This window comes from Thunnus albacares, chromosome 15, assembly GCF_914725855.1.
Source record: "Thunnus albacares chromosome 15, fThuAlb1.1, whole genome shotgun sequence".
In the NCBI taxonomy this organism is placed as follows: Eukaryota; Metazoa; Chordata; class Actinopteri; order Scombriformes; family Scombridae; genus Thunnus; species Thunnus albacares.
In genome coordinates, this window is record NC_058120.1 from 26,513,548 (window position 1) to 26,529,840 (window position 16,293).

The window sequence follows — 16,293 nt, forward strand, 5'->3', positions numbered from 1 at the left end:
GACTGTGTGTTAAACTGGTTCAAAACTTACATCAAAGGGAGAATGTTTTATATCAGCCTTGGAGATCATGTGTCTTAGAAATATGACAACTGCTATGGGGTTCCTCAAGGGAGCTGCTTCGGTCCGTTATTATTCTTACTGTACATGCTGCCACTTGGTGACATAATCAGAAAGCACAATGTATGTTTCCATAGTTACGCCGATGATACACAATTGTACATATCCGTAGAACTGAATGATGCTGCAGCTATAAACTCCATGCCCAACTGTCTGTTAGTAATAAATAAATGGATGAGCAATAACTCCTTGAAATTAAATGAGGATAAAATTGAAATCCTTCTTGTTGTCCCCAAAACAAAAAGAGAATTCCTGTTTAATAATCCGGGGAAATTAACTCCCTGGATTAAATCTGAGGTCACAAGTCTTGGTGTTATCTTAGATTCAGATCTAAACTTCAGTTCCTGTGTACTGTATTTCTGATATATATAAGTATTGATTCTAATTTTTGTATTTTGTATATTTTTCTCTAATACTCATAGTGCTTCAGTGCTTGAGATGATGACTGGTGATGAGAAATAAATTAACTATGAAAAATCAGTTTGGGACTCTCTGCGTCTTGTTTAACCAAGCAAAGGGCTGTTACAACCTCCACCACTGGATGAACCTACCACTCTCCATTTTGGGCAGAATAGCCACTGTTAAAATGACAATATCTCCTAAAATAAATGATCTATTTTCAATGATTCCAACCCAGTCTACCCACAAAAGTTTTAAATCTCTTGACTCAATCATCTCCAAAAAAGACACCAAGAAATAAGCTTGCCACTCTGCAAAAATCAAAAACACAAGGAGGCTTGGAAGCTCCAAATTTTTACCATTATTCTCTGGAAAATCAGCTTCAATATATATACAAATGGATCCACTCCATTCAATCGGATAACACATGGTTAGATATAGATCTACAGTTTCTAAAGACATTCAGTTTTCAGATATACCATTTCTCCGCCAGACTATCAAAAGCCATCCATGTTTTATAAGACACATGTTTTGTGTGGCAATTTGTTTGCTGTCAGCTGATTTCTGTCACGTGGGGGCAGTGGAAAACACAACAAAACTGAAAACACAACATTGACTTAGTCTCATCTTTTAAATTGTAAAGTTGAACTTAACAAAGAGATGCTTGTTTACACATCCAGGAGACACAGAGCAACATTAGCATTCATTTATTCTGTCTAGCGACTGTAAATCCAATATTCACTCTCTTTAATCTCTGTTTTGGTCTCCACCAACTTCTAAGTAAAATATCTGACTTGCTAGCTGTATCTCAAAATGACTGATATTGAAATGAATAATGCAAGCTGTATTTTTCCACTGTGATTATTGTGTCTATCAGCCTGTTTTGCATGTCACTAAAGGGATGGCACTGTTGAGAGCTACTTCCTGCCCCTCATCCCTAACTGATTGCCTCAAAATTATAGCAGCTTTAAGAAAGTATTTGATTATGTGATTATGTGAAGCACTTTATGACTTATGACTTCATGGCCTTAAGGTGATAACATCATGGATGTATGCATCCATGGACAACATAGGCTTACGTTTTACATGTGTATTTTGCAAGTGACGTTACCAATGTATAGGCTACAATGCAGAGAGACTGATTGGGGACTTTCCTGCATTTCAGGAGAGTTCACCAAAACAGCAGCTCTCTTGGCAGCGGATGAGAGTTTACTTGTGTGTTTTTATTTGGTAAGTAACCACAATGGACTTTGAACTAAATATCAGCGTACAATTTGGGTTCCTGTTTATTTTCGTCTTCATGCATTTTTATTTTTTTATTTTCTCCCGAGAGAGAACCATTTATATTTGTGACAGAATGGGAGTAGCCTAAAGTCTCCCGAGTTTCTCATCACTTCCTGATAAGCGCTTGACTGGATTCCCACAGGATTGTCTTCCACCTCAGAGGTGTTTTATACTTTGACAAATCATTTGAAACGCATCCTCAGTGTATCATTATCATTTTCAACGTCTCAACATGTTAGTGGATGTCTTGTGTTAGTTTTAATAGCCTAACCTGTGTTCGTGTTCAAAGGGTGTTGTAGATTTTTCCAACTGCCCTCCACGTGAACGCGCACTCACTTCAAGCTACGAGCCACTCGCGATGTCTGCGCGCTACACTTCTGTTTAAATATGTTTACCCAAAGCAGTCTTATTATCTTCAGTTTACTGCAGGATGAATGAATAATGGAAGAATAGTAAATCGGGAGGGAGATGTTTTATGAGAGATTTCGTGTCACTTAGTTTCACTAAATTCAAGTCCCCTCTTAGGCAATATTGAACAATTCAAGTTGCGACACAAACAAAATCTCTTTGCTGACATATCTGAATCCTCTTTGTCACCAGTGGCAACAGGGGAGAGACTGAGGGGGAGTCATATTTTGTTGTGTTAGTTTTTACACTTAACAAAATCTGAACTTGGGAAAGACAAACCAACAAGATAACGTTGGTTGGTAACACTTTATAATACAGCCCGCGTTTTACGGTGTAACTTCCCATCTCTTACCATGTAATTTCCCGGAACTTACGGTGTAACTTCCTTGTATGAATCCATACATACATACTGGTTCTTACTGGTACTTAAATGTAGGTACAGCGGAAGAAAACGAAACAACGACAAACAAGGGAGTAACAATTGGGGTTTTAAAATGTAACTTCCCAACATTTACCATGTAATTTCCCGGAACTTATGGTGTAATTTTCTCGTATGAATCAGTACGTTACATGTGTATATGTGTACTAAAATTAAATGTTTTTGCTCGTGGCAGTTATGACAATCATTTTTCTTATACATGTGTGTTTGACAGGCAAGCTTCACCCACACTCAAGAGATTTATTATGCTTATGTCTTCTACTTCATTGTATGAATTTCAATAGAACAAGTCGAGAAATGGGTCTATACTTTTGAAAATTGGCTCTTAGCAGCCATGTTGGTCCAGCACTGCAACAGCTCATAACAGGCAATCTTACCTCTCTCCAGTGCACAGCTATGAAAGGCTTGTATTGTCATCAAGGATGAAGAAATAACAATACAGTAATGTGATAATATACATAGTATATCTTTAATTGCACAATAACAAGGTACACAGGAAGTTATGAAAAACGATTTTATTCTTTAATTACACATAAACCACAACATATGTGCTGTTCTCCCAGTCTTACTCTATAGGTACAGACTAGTTACCCTATAAGTACATGGTAACAACAGGGAGCGGGCTGGATTATTAAATTCACAATGTTCCCCAGTCCTTACTCTGTAGATACAGGCTAGTTACCCTATAAGTACGTGGTAACAACAGGGAGCGGGCTGTATTAAGTTCACAATGTTCCCCAGTCCTTACTCTGTAGGTACAGACTAGTTACTTTATAAGTACATGGTAACAACAGGGAGCAAGCTGGATTATTAAATTCACACTGTTCTCCAGTCCTTACTCTGTAGGTACAGACTAGTTACCCTATAAGTACGTGGTAACAACAGGGAGCAGGCTGTATTATGTTAGTAAGTTAGCTGTGTGGTTCTGTTACCTTTCATGTCACAATCTAACAACATGCAACGTGTCATTAACAACACACTGGACCAACATTTTGAACAGACAATGAGAAAACATTATTGAGCATGATTAAATAGAATATGTTTCATTTATAACTTCTTAACTATATAAACTACTATTATACAATATAAATATTCTATATAAATTGTACTATATAAAACTTAACAAAAACTATATATAAAACTTAAACAACAAAATAACTCTTAACTAATCCATCTATCTTAACTAATCTATCAAAATGTAGGTGTAAAATAATTAATTTTAGTAAAAAAACAAAACAAAAACAAAACAGGAAACTATGTTTAAATTGTAAATGTAACAGACCAAGAACAACAACAACAACAAAAACAATTTTCAGGTACTTTGTTCTTATGTTCTACATCGCCACTTTAGTGGGAGGAGTTCATCATTTCTTGGCAGTCTTTTTTATTTTGTTCTTCAGTTCAGGGCAGGAATCCACAAATCCTGTAAACTGCAATGTGAAATCTTTTAGGGTTGTCCCTTCAGTGCGGGTGGAGACACTTAAGTTTTCCCCTCCTGAAGCTATATCCACCTGTAATCACAATTATTGAAGTGTATTACAGTATAGTGAAGTCTAAAACACACATGCACACAACTGTTACATAACAGCATTCATTACATTAACCCCACCCCCCCATCCACACACCCACAATTAAAAATGATAGTTACAAGTTATTCTGATATTACGTAATTTGTAGTAGTGAATAACATTTTAAAAACAAGCACAATGGCACCACAAATACAGGTATAACATTTTCACATGCAGTGCACATACTGTACCTCGGAAATGATGCTTGTCAGAGCCATCGTTGTTCTGTCCACATGACCCATGGTTTCAAGGCCTGGGAGAAAAGTTTCCTCTAAACAAAAACGTGTGTCCAGCAAGAGGATGAAGCCATACAATCATATTGACTTTAAAAAGAAGTAAGACTTTACTAACAGCAAAATATTACTGCATTCTTAAATATTTTGTACGAACACACACACACACACACACATAACTCACAGCTTAAATCTTGGTATCAACTGTGTGCAGTTTATAGTATATTGTTTGTTTCTGTGTGGAACAAGTTATAAAACCAGACCTTCCCTTTACAAACTGTGTGCATTGTTGAATTGTGTGGATTTAATTTTGATAATAGACCAGAACCTTGAATGGCAGCTTGCTGCTGAGTGAATGAGCAGTAAATTATAAAGCACTTTGGATAAAAACATGAAACCATTTACCATTTATAATTAGTTTTTACTTTGTGGTTTGGGTTAAAAAACAATACTTTCATTAAATTGAGAAAAACACAATTTTCTTGCTTAAAAGAAGCCAACATGGATTGTTGGTAGGAAACAGGAAACAATATAATATTAGCAAGGCAAGTTTATTTATATAGCACTTTATCATAACAGAGGTCATTCAAAGTACTTTACTGGCAAAAGAGAAGAAAGTAAAAGGAGATAAAAGTATAAAATGAGATCAATAAAAGTAGAAGTTTGAAAGCGAATTAATAAAATAAATAAAAGAGAAGCTGTGTCTGACTGTAGAAAAAAACACAGATTCTGATTGATCCTGTTCGTGTGTTAATGAAGTTATTACTGCTGGTAAAGACAAATGAACTCAGGACATCTAGTGGTCACATCAGGCAGTGCAGAGTCTGACATGAGAACACAAACTGGACACAAACCTAAGTACAGTCATGGTGTCAGTGAACTTCATAGACACAATCAGACAAGATTTATGTCTGTAGGGAAGGTGGGCTGATAATTACTTCTCATTAACATCAACATTCATGAACTCATGAATTGGGTTTCTTCATTGTCTGAACTTGTCAGTGTGATACTAGATTCTTCTCCATTATATAATTTCTCTGACGTATATCAGACGTTGACGAAGCAGAATTTAGTTTCCCTTTCAGCCAAATTCCTATTATTTCATCCCTATTTATATATTTATATATTATAACATAACAATGATTATTACTTGCAGGAAGCCAAACTTCAGTGGATCTCTCTTCTCACATCCATTGAAGAAGGTTGCAGCAGCTGATTATATATATATATGTGTGTATATATATCTATCTATATCTATCTATCTATCTATCTTTAATCGATCTATCGATAATTGATCTATCTATAATCTTCACCATCTTAGTCTAACATTTGCTAATTAGTACCAAAGTACTGGACAAATTAAAATTTTACCTGATGACAGTAGATGAAAAGTGAAGAAATAACCAAAGTTGTTACAATTCATCCTGAGATGATCCTGAATGTCTGAACCAAATTTCATGACAATCCATCTAATAGAGCAGTGTTCTTCATTGAGCGGCTCGCTAGCCTCAATCAACTCACATCACAGCTAATAATTATAAAAAATATACTTGTTGCTCTCAGTGTAATAAAAGCTTCACAAGTAAAAAGCCATTAATACTTTATCTAACAACCACAATGTCATGTCAAAATATTATTTATGTAATTATTTGTTATTTTTGTTTCTATTGAGATATTATTGAGGTTATATAACGACTTTGCTGTTTCTGCTCAAGAAACGATATTTAGTTATATTTAAAATATAAATTAATTAATCCCAACTAATCCTGTTATGAATGTATTATTTTTTTAAATAATATATTTCTTTAAAAGAAATTCTTTAATAATGAAAAAGAACTGGGGAAGGAACCCCCAAACCCCCTCCTGGATCTTTAAAACCTTAAGACCAGAATTTGGCAGCAATTTAAGTAACAGTGAAGATATAAAAACTTGACATAGATTTAGATCATTTTCTCAGATGACAAGGTGTTGGCACAATGCTGGAACAAAAAGTGATGTGATAGATAAATTTATTGTGCAACATACACAAAAAGCTCTTGTTGTCATTAATCCCCGTCCCCAAAAAAGGACCACAGGACTTAACAACTACAGACTCATCGCCCTGACATTTATGGTCATGAATTCCTTTGAGTGCCTTGTGCTGACTCACCTCAAAGTCATCACAGACCCAGTCCTGGTTCCCATGCAGTTCACCTACAGAGCCAATAATAGAGCTGAAACCGACTCTGATTTCACCTCTTTTACTTCTCTCTCATATCACATACAGTGCTGAAAAGTAACTAAGTACATTTACTCAAGTACTGTACTTAAGTACAATTTTGAGGTACTTGTACTTTACTTGTGTATCTCCATTTGATGCTACTTTATAGTTACACTCCACTACATTTCAGAGGGAAATATTGTACTTTCTCCTCCACTACATTTATTTGACAGCTTTAGTTACTTTTCAGATGAAGATTTGACATAAAATAATACATTTTGATTCTAACTGTTGTTTAAATTGTTGCTCTTTTATTTTCTTTTAAAAGGATGTTGTGCACTTGGTGTGAAAGGTGCAATATAAAGTGTACACTTATATATAATATGATAATATAATACTATTACCATTAATCTACCACAGTATCTAAATTTGTCTCCACATCAATAAACTAAAACATTTAAATGCCCTGACGTGTATGTGTTAGTGAGTGTCCGTTTAGATGCAGCTGTTAATGTGACTAATGTGGCAGATCTGAAACTTGTCAGATTAATGTCTGAATCTGATTAATAATGTCGTTCAGGGGTCACTGAATGTAATCCAGGATTTTGCAGAAACATCAGTAGGATTACTGATGTTCAGATTGTTGTTCACATCTGCTGTGTGTCAGATTCTTTCCTTTGACTTTATTAATACCTGCAGCATCACACAGCGGCAGAAACGATAAATGCATCTTTAAACTGAGAGAGAGATGTGCGCATTTACGCACGTGGCACAGCAACAGTAACTTCATTAACACCCCAACAGGATGGTAATTATTAATGTTCTGTGTTGTGCTATACACCAGACTGGTCAGCCAGATGTTACACACTGATTCCAGGTTTATACAGTGAAATTGTTTGTAATAAAACAACCCTTCTGGATCAATCATGAGCTCCATTAGGCACAAAATGACATTTCAGTTTGGAGGCATTTTCGGTAAACAGCTGCATGTATTTATGACACTCAAATAAGATGGTGATGATGAATGTCAATAGTGTCTGACTATCATGTCCCGTTCAATTAATCCCAGACCGATTTAAAGTATACATGTTGAATATAATAAGTGGACTGTTTAAATGTCATTGTTACAATTTAGTATGAAGAAATTTATCACATCGCTCGATGGCATCGATCAGTTTACAGTGAACTAGTTTAACTTTCGGTTTTGGAGGAACATCGAAAATAACTTGTAGGTATCCTTTAATCGTGGATTGTTTAAATTTAAGAGGGCAGAGTTTTATCTGAAAAGTCAGGATATCAGTCTGATATGAAATACTGTCGAATAACTTTATTCTAAATTGTACTTTCGCTCAAGGAAACAACAACATAACTAAGAAGAAAAGGGTGTGTGTGTGTGTGTGGGGGGGGGGGGGGGGGGGGGGGGGGGGGGGGGGGGGGGAACTGGTTCTTGTTGACCCGTTACATTTTTGTTCTGCAGCCGTTGATTTTCGGTCCTGTGTTGCAGTGTGTTTCACTCTTTAAAGGTATTGTAACTACGCTTTATATGCTTTAATGAATCTTCTTGCCAGTCTTAATATATCGTATATAGGATTTAGCAGTAGAAATCAACCGTTAAAGTGTAACATATCATTTTCTTTTTCAGCAGTATTCCTACAACAGTCGCAGTACAATGTTGCAGAGAACACACTTGCCGGTTTATGTGGCATTAGTTAGCAGAGCTGCACACAGAGCTCTCCAAAATCACAAATTAACTTTCGTGCCTCTTTCTCTATTTCTCATCTATTATGTAACTTATTGAAATGTCCGTCAAAAACCAGCTGTTAATGTGGTTCAGGTCTGTAAGGGGTTAGAATAATGTCTGTTCAGGTGTCACTGAATGTAATCCAGGATTATTGTGTGATTATTAGGGCCTGAGCACAAAGTGCGAAGACCCTATTGTATTTCGTGTGTTTGTTTCTCTCTTATTCTTTCTTTATTAATCTTTATGGTATCGGCTTCAAACTTTAATACATGGCTTATCACACTGTGCTGAACAAAAGTTATTAAAAACTTTGTAATAACTCGAACGGTTTAGATCTAGTAAGCCCTGAAAGTTGTAGTGCGACATCACACCTTACAATGTAAACCAATGGGGAGGCAATCTCTGGGCATGGACTTTGTGCCAAACTGGGGCGTCTGATGTCTAAACTTTAAGTCAGACCACTTTCAAACCCGTATCAATGGATTCGCGACGAAAATTTTATGAAGGATTTGGCCAAAGTCATGGGATTTATGAGGATATTTCACAAGAAGAGTACTCTGATATCCTTCTCTCCAGCTGGTGGTGGGGGTGTCTAAAGTAAACATCTACATGCCTGTGACAGAAGCCCTTGGACTGGCCACACTCCACTTACTTAGTGTTTCTACACATCTGACAGCAGTGTTCAATCCTTACTTTTTTTCAAGGAGTACATGTGCTCCTAAATGAAAAAGAAAACAGAAGAAAACAATTCATTACATACATATTTACAATATATAACATACATATTTAAACTCTTTGTGTGTGTGTGTGTGTGTGTGTAAATCAAAATGTATGTGTTTTTAGGGGTGCTCGATTATGGCAAAAATCATAGTCACAATTATTTTTGTTCAATATTGAGATCATGATTATTTAACATGATCACTTTTTGCCAGTTGCCGATGTTGATATATGCACATATTTTTTCCCACTTGGCTGAGGAGACTATTACACGTGCAATCATATATTGTACTAATGATCAAGAAAGACTATAGCCTATATGAGGGAAGAACTTTAATGCTGAGCTACTGAACTCCAGTCTTCCTAAGTTGTTCCTTCATATATTGTCTTTCTTGATCATAGTATAATCTATGCTTACATGCATAATAGCCTCCTCAGCCAGCTGGTAAAAATATGTGCATATATCGGCAATCGGCCACAATGAGTTGGAAATATCAGCATATCTGATATCAGCAAAAATCTAATGTCGTGCATCCCTAGTTAAAAGTCTTTACATTCCTAAAAATAGACTTGATGAAAATTAGGAAATTAATTTGTTTTACACACAAACTCATCAAGAGTTTTCAATTTACTAATTGAAATTCAAGTGAATGGGCACAAAACTTGCATGATTTTTATGACACAGGTGTGAGCAAGGCAGCCATGTCTCACCCTGCAGAAAATGGCTGCAAACTGTCTGAATAGCGCCCCCTACGAAATTTCAGTAAAGCAGCCCCAACAGCCGTCTGAGGACATCTACATGCCCGTCACAGAAGCCCTTCGATTGCGCCGCGGCCCGACGTGCGCAAGGGCGAGAAGGCCCATTCAACGCTGCTTGCAGCTTTAATTTCCTTTGAGTTTGTGAAATATCTGCAGCATCACATGGCAACAGAATCTCCTAAACACGCCAACAGGATCTATCAGAATCTAACGATAATTAATGTCACGTTTTTCCTTCACATCCGACAGGTCATCTGTTAGGCTACACACAGATTAAAATCTAGTCTTCTGTTATTTATGCAAAAAATGCGAATTTGAATAATTCACCACACTTAGTTTGCAAGAAAACTTGTAGGCTATATACTGGTTTCTGTCAACACTTCAAATTAGCACTGGTCAGTCTCATGTGTCCATGAACAAACTGTATGAGAATTGTTCTCTATATCTGCCTGGAATCTGCTCCACAGACATAAAACACATCAAAAGTTAACTGTCTTTCAAAAAGTCAAAGAATTTCACATAGATGTGTCTTTTAATTATTGCTATTTTGGAATCTATTTGATTTTTTTTCTTTTTGTTTCTATCTTGACCACTTTGTTTTTGTTTTTGTAAGTTTTTATTGTCCACCTTTCATTTATTTTCTAATTTCTACATTTGGTTGATTTAGCTTTTTATTATTTTATTATTTTAAATTGTTGTTTGCTTTATAGTTGCTGTTGTTGTGTGGACCCCAGCAGGGATGTCTTAACATTACTATAGGCCTTGGGACTATGGACATTTTGGAGGAGGGACGTTTTTACGAAGAGTGTTGAAGCACAGCAAGAGGATTGACTCCTCATCACATCTGCCCCCACATCACAGGTAGCTTACCCTCCTGCATCTTGTTTACTATGTTTTTTTTGTTTGTTTGTTGTTTTTTTAAGTTCATGTTTCATGAGGCCTCTGGAGGCCCGAGGCTTGTGCATTAAGGCGCCACTGGAACCAGCGACCAGTTTGTGGAAACTAATGGATATCCAAATACAGAATAAAGAGATGGGATAAGGTTCAATAAAGAGTGAATCCAGATGTAATTCACTCAAATTGTGAACAATATTTTATTTTGATGTTACAATACAGTCAACACAATAATGTGAGCCATATTTGATTTTAATGTTATACAGGGTTCTTTGCTATTTCGATTAGTCTATTATGAACTGTTAACAGGCTGCTCCTGACTTGCCTGGGTTGCAGAGTTATACTTAATGACCCAGGTGATGATGAATGTGTGTAGAAAAGCAGCAAATTCTTACATTTGAAAATGTTGCCAGCAAATGTTTCAGTTTATGATCTTTTGCTTGACACACACTGTCAGATCAGTGTGCACAACATGTTTTAAAAGTTGTCATTCTAGCATTAATTGCAGAGATAGCAGTTTAATTGATAACTGCTCTCAGCCCTCATGTATTCAGTGACTAGTGAGGAAATGCAGAGAAGCTGTGTCTGACTGACAGCTGATATGAATGGTAATAACTTAATAAAGTTATTACTGCTGGTAAAGACAAATGAACTCAGGACATCTAGTGGTCACATCAGGCAGTGCAGAGTCTGACATGAGAACACAAACTGGACACAAACCTAAGTACATTCATGGTGTCAGTGAACTTCATAGACACAATCAGACAAGATTTATGTCTGTAGGGAAGGTGGGCTGATAATTACAACTCACTAACACCAACATTCATGAACTCATGAATTGGGTTTCTGTTTGCCATTTTACTTATAATAGTTGGGTGTGTTTGTGTGCAGGCGAACATGTGCAATGAATGAGTGTGAGGAGACAGAGGAGGGGGTCCATCCCTCTGAAACCCCTCTGTATGGGCAACATGACAACCAGACCGAAGCTCAGAGGTGAGATGAGGATCTCTGACTGTTTAAAATGACTTTTTCTCTGTGGGATTTCTCCTGTTTGCTCCTGAGTCACAAATCAGCAGCAACATTACTCCAACATCTGTAGTCAGAGTCAAAGATGTGTGTGTGTGTGTGTGTTGTGTTACAGCCCAGAGAAGCAGCAGATACCAGACTCTCAGGTACTCAGTAAACCTATGGTGCGCATTCAGGCTCTATCCAGATCTGCCTCAGCACCACCGTAAGTCACCATTCTGTTACTTTATAATATTAGTATCTATGTTGGTTAACGTGCTGCTTTGCTCTGTGACCTGTGTAAACAAGGAATAACTGTTCCTCTATTCAATACATCTCTGGTTTCAGCAGCTTGTTTTGTTAGCTGATCATATTTACATTTATCTTTTCTGTCACTTGTATCCACACTGACAGACACTTGAATCAGTAAAATTAACTGACTTTTCTTCAAGATCAAAATGAGCACAAATGTTAGAGCCAGAAATGATTCAGTGTGAACAGAAAACATTATTCCTGAACTTTTCTGATGTCTATCTGGTAGTTGTGTATCCAGCAGTTGTTGTGTCTGGATGGCTGATATTCTCATGTTGGGTCTTCTTCATCAACTTTATTTTTTGGTCTTTCTTGATCTGCTTTGCTGTGGTTTCATTTATATCTTCAATAACTAGAAATACGGAGTTTTATTAAATGTTAGTTAGCAGAGAGAAAGGTCAGTCCTTCTATTTTCTATACTCATAAATACTCTTCAATCAGTCTGCTCTGATTGTAATAACAATAATAACAATGATGATTAAAATTTCAGTTTTATTCCAGCACTTGATAACAACAAGACAAAACAAATCAATAACAACAGAGTCTGTATTTATCAAACTGCTAAAAGTACAAATTTTGACTTAAGTGAAAGATAAAAGTTGACAAACTTGAGAATAAAAATTATTGATCAAACTTGTGTTGATATAAAATGTTGTTAAATGTCAGAGAGCTGCAGAGGTCTGTTAAGTTGGTTCAGAGTAGATCTTAGATGACTGCAGTACAGAAAACAGAGCCGAGCCTCCGTTTTCTGTCTGATTGTACAAAATATAATTGGTTGTGATGAATAATATGTTAAGCAGCATCATTATAAATAGAGAAGTTTTAGTCTATTATTTGTCTTTGAACATTTGACAGGATGTTACATCACTTTTTCCTTTTTTTAGCATTTATCAACAAACAATCAGAAAACATCTGGTGAATCTGTCAACATCATTAAAATCATTCAGTGGACACAGAATCAAGAATAAATCTGACATTGATTTTATTTGCAGTCACTTTCTAATCATCTTTATTATCTGAACTTGTCAGTGTGATACTAGATTCTCCTCCATTATATGATTTCTCTGACGTATATTAGACGTTGACGAAGCAGAATTTTGTTTCCATTTCAGCCAATTTCCTATTATTTCATCTATATTTATATATTTATATATTATAACATAACAATGATTTTTATTTGCAGCTGGCTGGACTTCAGTGAATATCTCTTCTCACATCCATTGAAGAAGGTTGCAACAGCTGATCGTTATTCAGTCTTGTCTTCAGACAGTGGGTGAGTCAAACCTGTAACTCACATATTGATTCTTTAACACACTTTTTGCAATATATTGATGAAACTGTCAACATAATTATAACTCTGTGTGAGAAGAGGAGAGAAATCATTCAGTGGCCACAGAATCAAGAATAAATCTGTTATTGATTTAATTCATAATCACTTTATAAGCATCTTCATCATCACTTCATCACTTGTCAGTGTGATACTAAATTATCCTCCATTATATAATTTCTCTGATGAACCAAACGTTGATGTAACAGAATTTTGTTGTTGTTTCTCTTTCAGTTTCAATTTCCTATTAATTCATCCATATTTATATATTTATACATTATAAATATATTAGATTGTTGTTCATTTCACATTCATTATTCCTGGAGGTTTAAATATTTCCCACAAATAAATTGAATTTATAATTATATATGTTCTTGCAGAATAACATACCACTGAATAAACTGTAAGAATGATTTAAAGTATGTACAATATGGCAGATCCATATCATCAATCCATATCTCTGATTGGTTATTCCTTCATGTGGTCACTTGAGAGTTGCTCTTACTGTAAATGATACTTTTACACTTTGCTTTAAGTTGTCTCTTGATAAATGTGTCTTATTGTTCAGACTCAGCAAACAGTTGTTTTACTCCTCAGTTGTTTCTTTAGAGCGTTCTGAAGTTTGATAAATACGGGTCCAGACCTTATGGAGACATAAACTTGTGTATCATCATCACAATAACTGAAGTCTACATTGAGTCTGTGGAACAAAATGTTGTTGTTTCATATTCATTTTTATATGGAACCATTTTAATTGTCTTGTTTATTTGAGTTTGTTTTTACAGCCACATACATATTAACTAACTATTGAAGACAATCTGAATATATCATATATCTCCTTCCATGTGTTCTTATGTCTCTGTCTGAACGCCACCTCCTGCCAACTCCTTACAACACCTCTGATCTCCTAAATATCAGTACAGATAGAAGTGATTTCCTCAGTTTAGAAAGTTGATCAAATGTTTTGTGGTCCTTGTCCTAAAAGTGGAACCAAATTTGCATCACTGTTAGAATTTTTGTCCAGTTGGTAGTGATTTCCTTCTCTGAGATGTTTGATAAATATAGACCTGGACCAGCTTTGCTTCTCTGTTGCTTATTTTCTTCTGAAAAAAAAAAAAAAAAAAAATCATCTTTTTGATTGAAATAATATACAGTCACACATTGAATCCATAACCTCCTTTGGATTATTTCACACACTTTTTCATATTTGATATGAAGTTGCTCTCAATTGTAATGTTTATTTTCATACTTATGAAGAAGTGTCATAACTATGATTATTACTTGCTGCAGGCTGGACTCTGGTGAATCTTCCTCCTCAGATTCAGAGGACGTTGCAACGAGTGATGATGATTCAGTCTGGTCTTCACACAGTCGGTGAGTCAAACCTTTAACCCGTATATACAATCTTTCACACAGTTTTTGAGAATCCATTTTTAGTGAACTTCTTTGATATCTGCTTCAAAGTTTCTGTTTATCCAACAGTTGCTGTGACTAGATGGCAAATGTTCTAATTTTCCACTCTGGTGACTTTTCTTTTATGTTGTGTTCAGTAAACCTGTGATGTGCATTGAGGGTCCATTGAGAGCTGCTGCCTCACTGTCAGAGTAAGTCACCATTCTGTTACTTTATAATATTAGTATCTATGTTGGTTAACGTGCTGCTTTGCTCTGTGACCTGTGTAAACAAGGAATAACTGTTCCTCCATTCAATACATCTCTGGTTTCAGCAGCTTGTTTTGTTAGCTGATCATATTTACATTTATCTTTTCTGTCACTTGTATCCACACTGACAGACACTTGAGGAAGGTATTCTTAAAGGGTCAGACCTTTGTATTTTCTATACTCATAAATGATCTTCCATCAGTCTGCTCTGAGAATAATAATAATAATAATAATAATAATAATAATAATAATAATAATAATAATAATGATTAAAATTTCTGTTGTAGTTCAGCACTTGATATCAGCAAGACAAAACAAATCAATAACAACAGAGCCTGTATTTTTCAAACTGCTAAAAGTTAATATTAGACTTAAGGGAAAGATAAAAGTTGACAAATAAAAATTATTGATCAAACTTGTGTTGATATAAAATGTTGTTAAATGTCAGAGAGCTGCAGAGGTCTGTTAAGTTGGTTCAGAGTAGATCTTAGATGACTGCAGTACAGAAAACAGAGCCGAGCCTCCGTTTTCTGTCTGATTGTACAAAATATAATTGGTTGTGATGAATAATATGTTAAGCAGCATCATTATAAATAGAGAAGTTTTAGTCTGTTATTTGTCTTTGAACATTTGACAGGATGTTACATCACTTTTTCCTGTTTTTAGCATTTATCAACAAACAATCAGAAAACATCTGGTGAATCTGTCAACATCATTAAAATCATTCAGTGGACACAGAATCAAGAATAAATCTGACATTGATTTTATTTGCAGTCACTTTCTAATCATCTTTATTATCTGAACTTGTCAGTGTGATACTAGATTCTCCTCCATTATATGATTTCTCTGACGTATATCAGACGTTGACGAAGCAGAATTTTGTTTCCATTTCAGCCAAATTCCTATTATTTCATCTATATTTATATATTTATATATTATAACATAACTATGATTATTACTTGCAGCCTGTGGAACTTTGCTGGATCTCACTTCTTATATCTAAAGATAACGTTTGCAACAGCTGATGGTGATTCATTCTGGTCTTCAGACAGTGGGTGAGTCAAACCTGTAACTCACATATTGATTCTTTAACACACTTTTTGCAATATATTGATGAAACTGTCAACATAATTATAACTCTGTGTGAGAAGAGGAGAGAAATCATTCAGTGGCCACAGAATCAAGAATAAATCTGTTATTGATTTTATTCATAATCAATTTATAAGCAT

The 16,293-nt window shown here is 35.5% G+C and overlaps 1 protein-coding gene across 1 annotated transcript in view; it reads left to right on the forward strand.

The window, feature by feature from the left end:
• The window catches only part of LOC122998243, a 171,533-nt gene that overhangs the window by 120,392 nt on the left and 34,848 nt on the right, over window positions 1–16,293 (forward strand). The window contains exons 33-37 of the mRNA XM_044375019.1: window positions 11,901–11,990; window positions 13,260–13,349; window positions 14,694–14,777; window positions 14,954–15,007; window positions 16,030–16,119. Coding sequence (XP_044230954.1) covers window positions 11,901–11,990; window positions 13,260–13,349; window positions 14,694–14,777; window positions 14,954–15,007; window positions 16,030–16,119 — 408 coding nt within the window. The remainder of the gene's footprint in view (window positions 1–11,900; window positions 11,991–13,259; window positions 13,350–14,693; window positions 14,778–14,953; window positions 15,008–16,029; window positions 16,120–16,293) is intronic.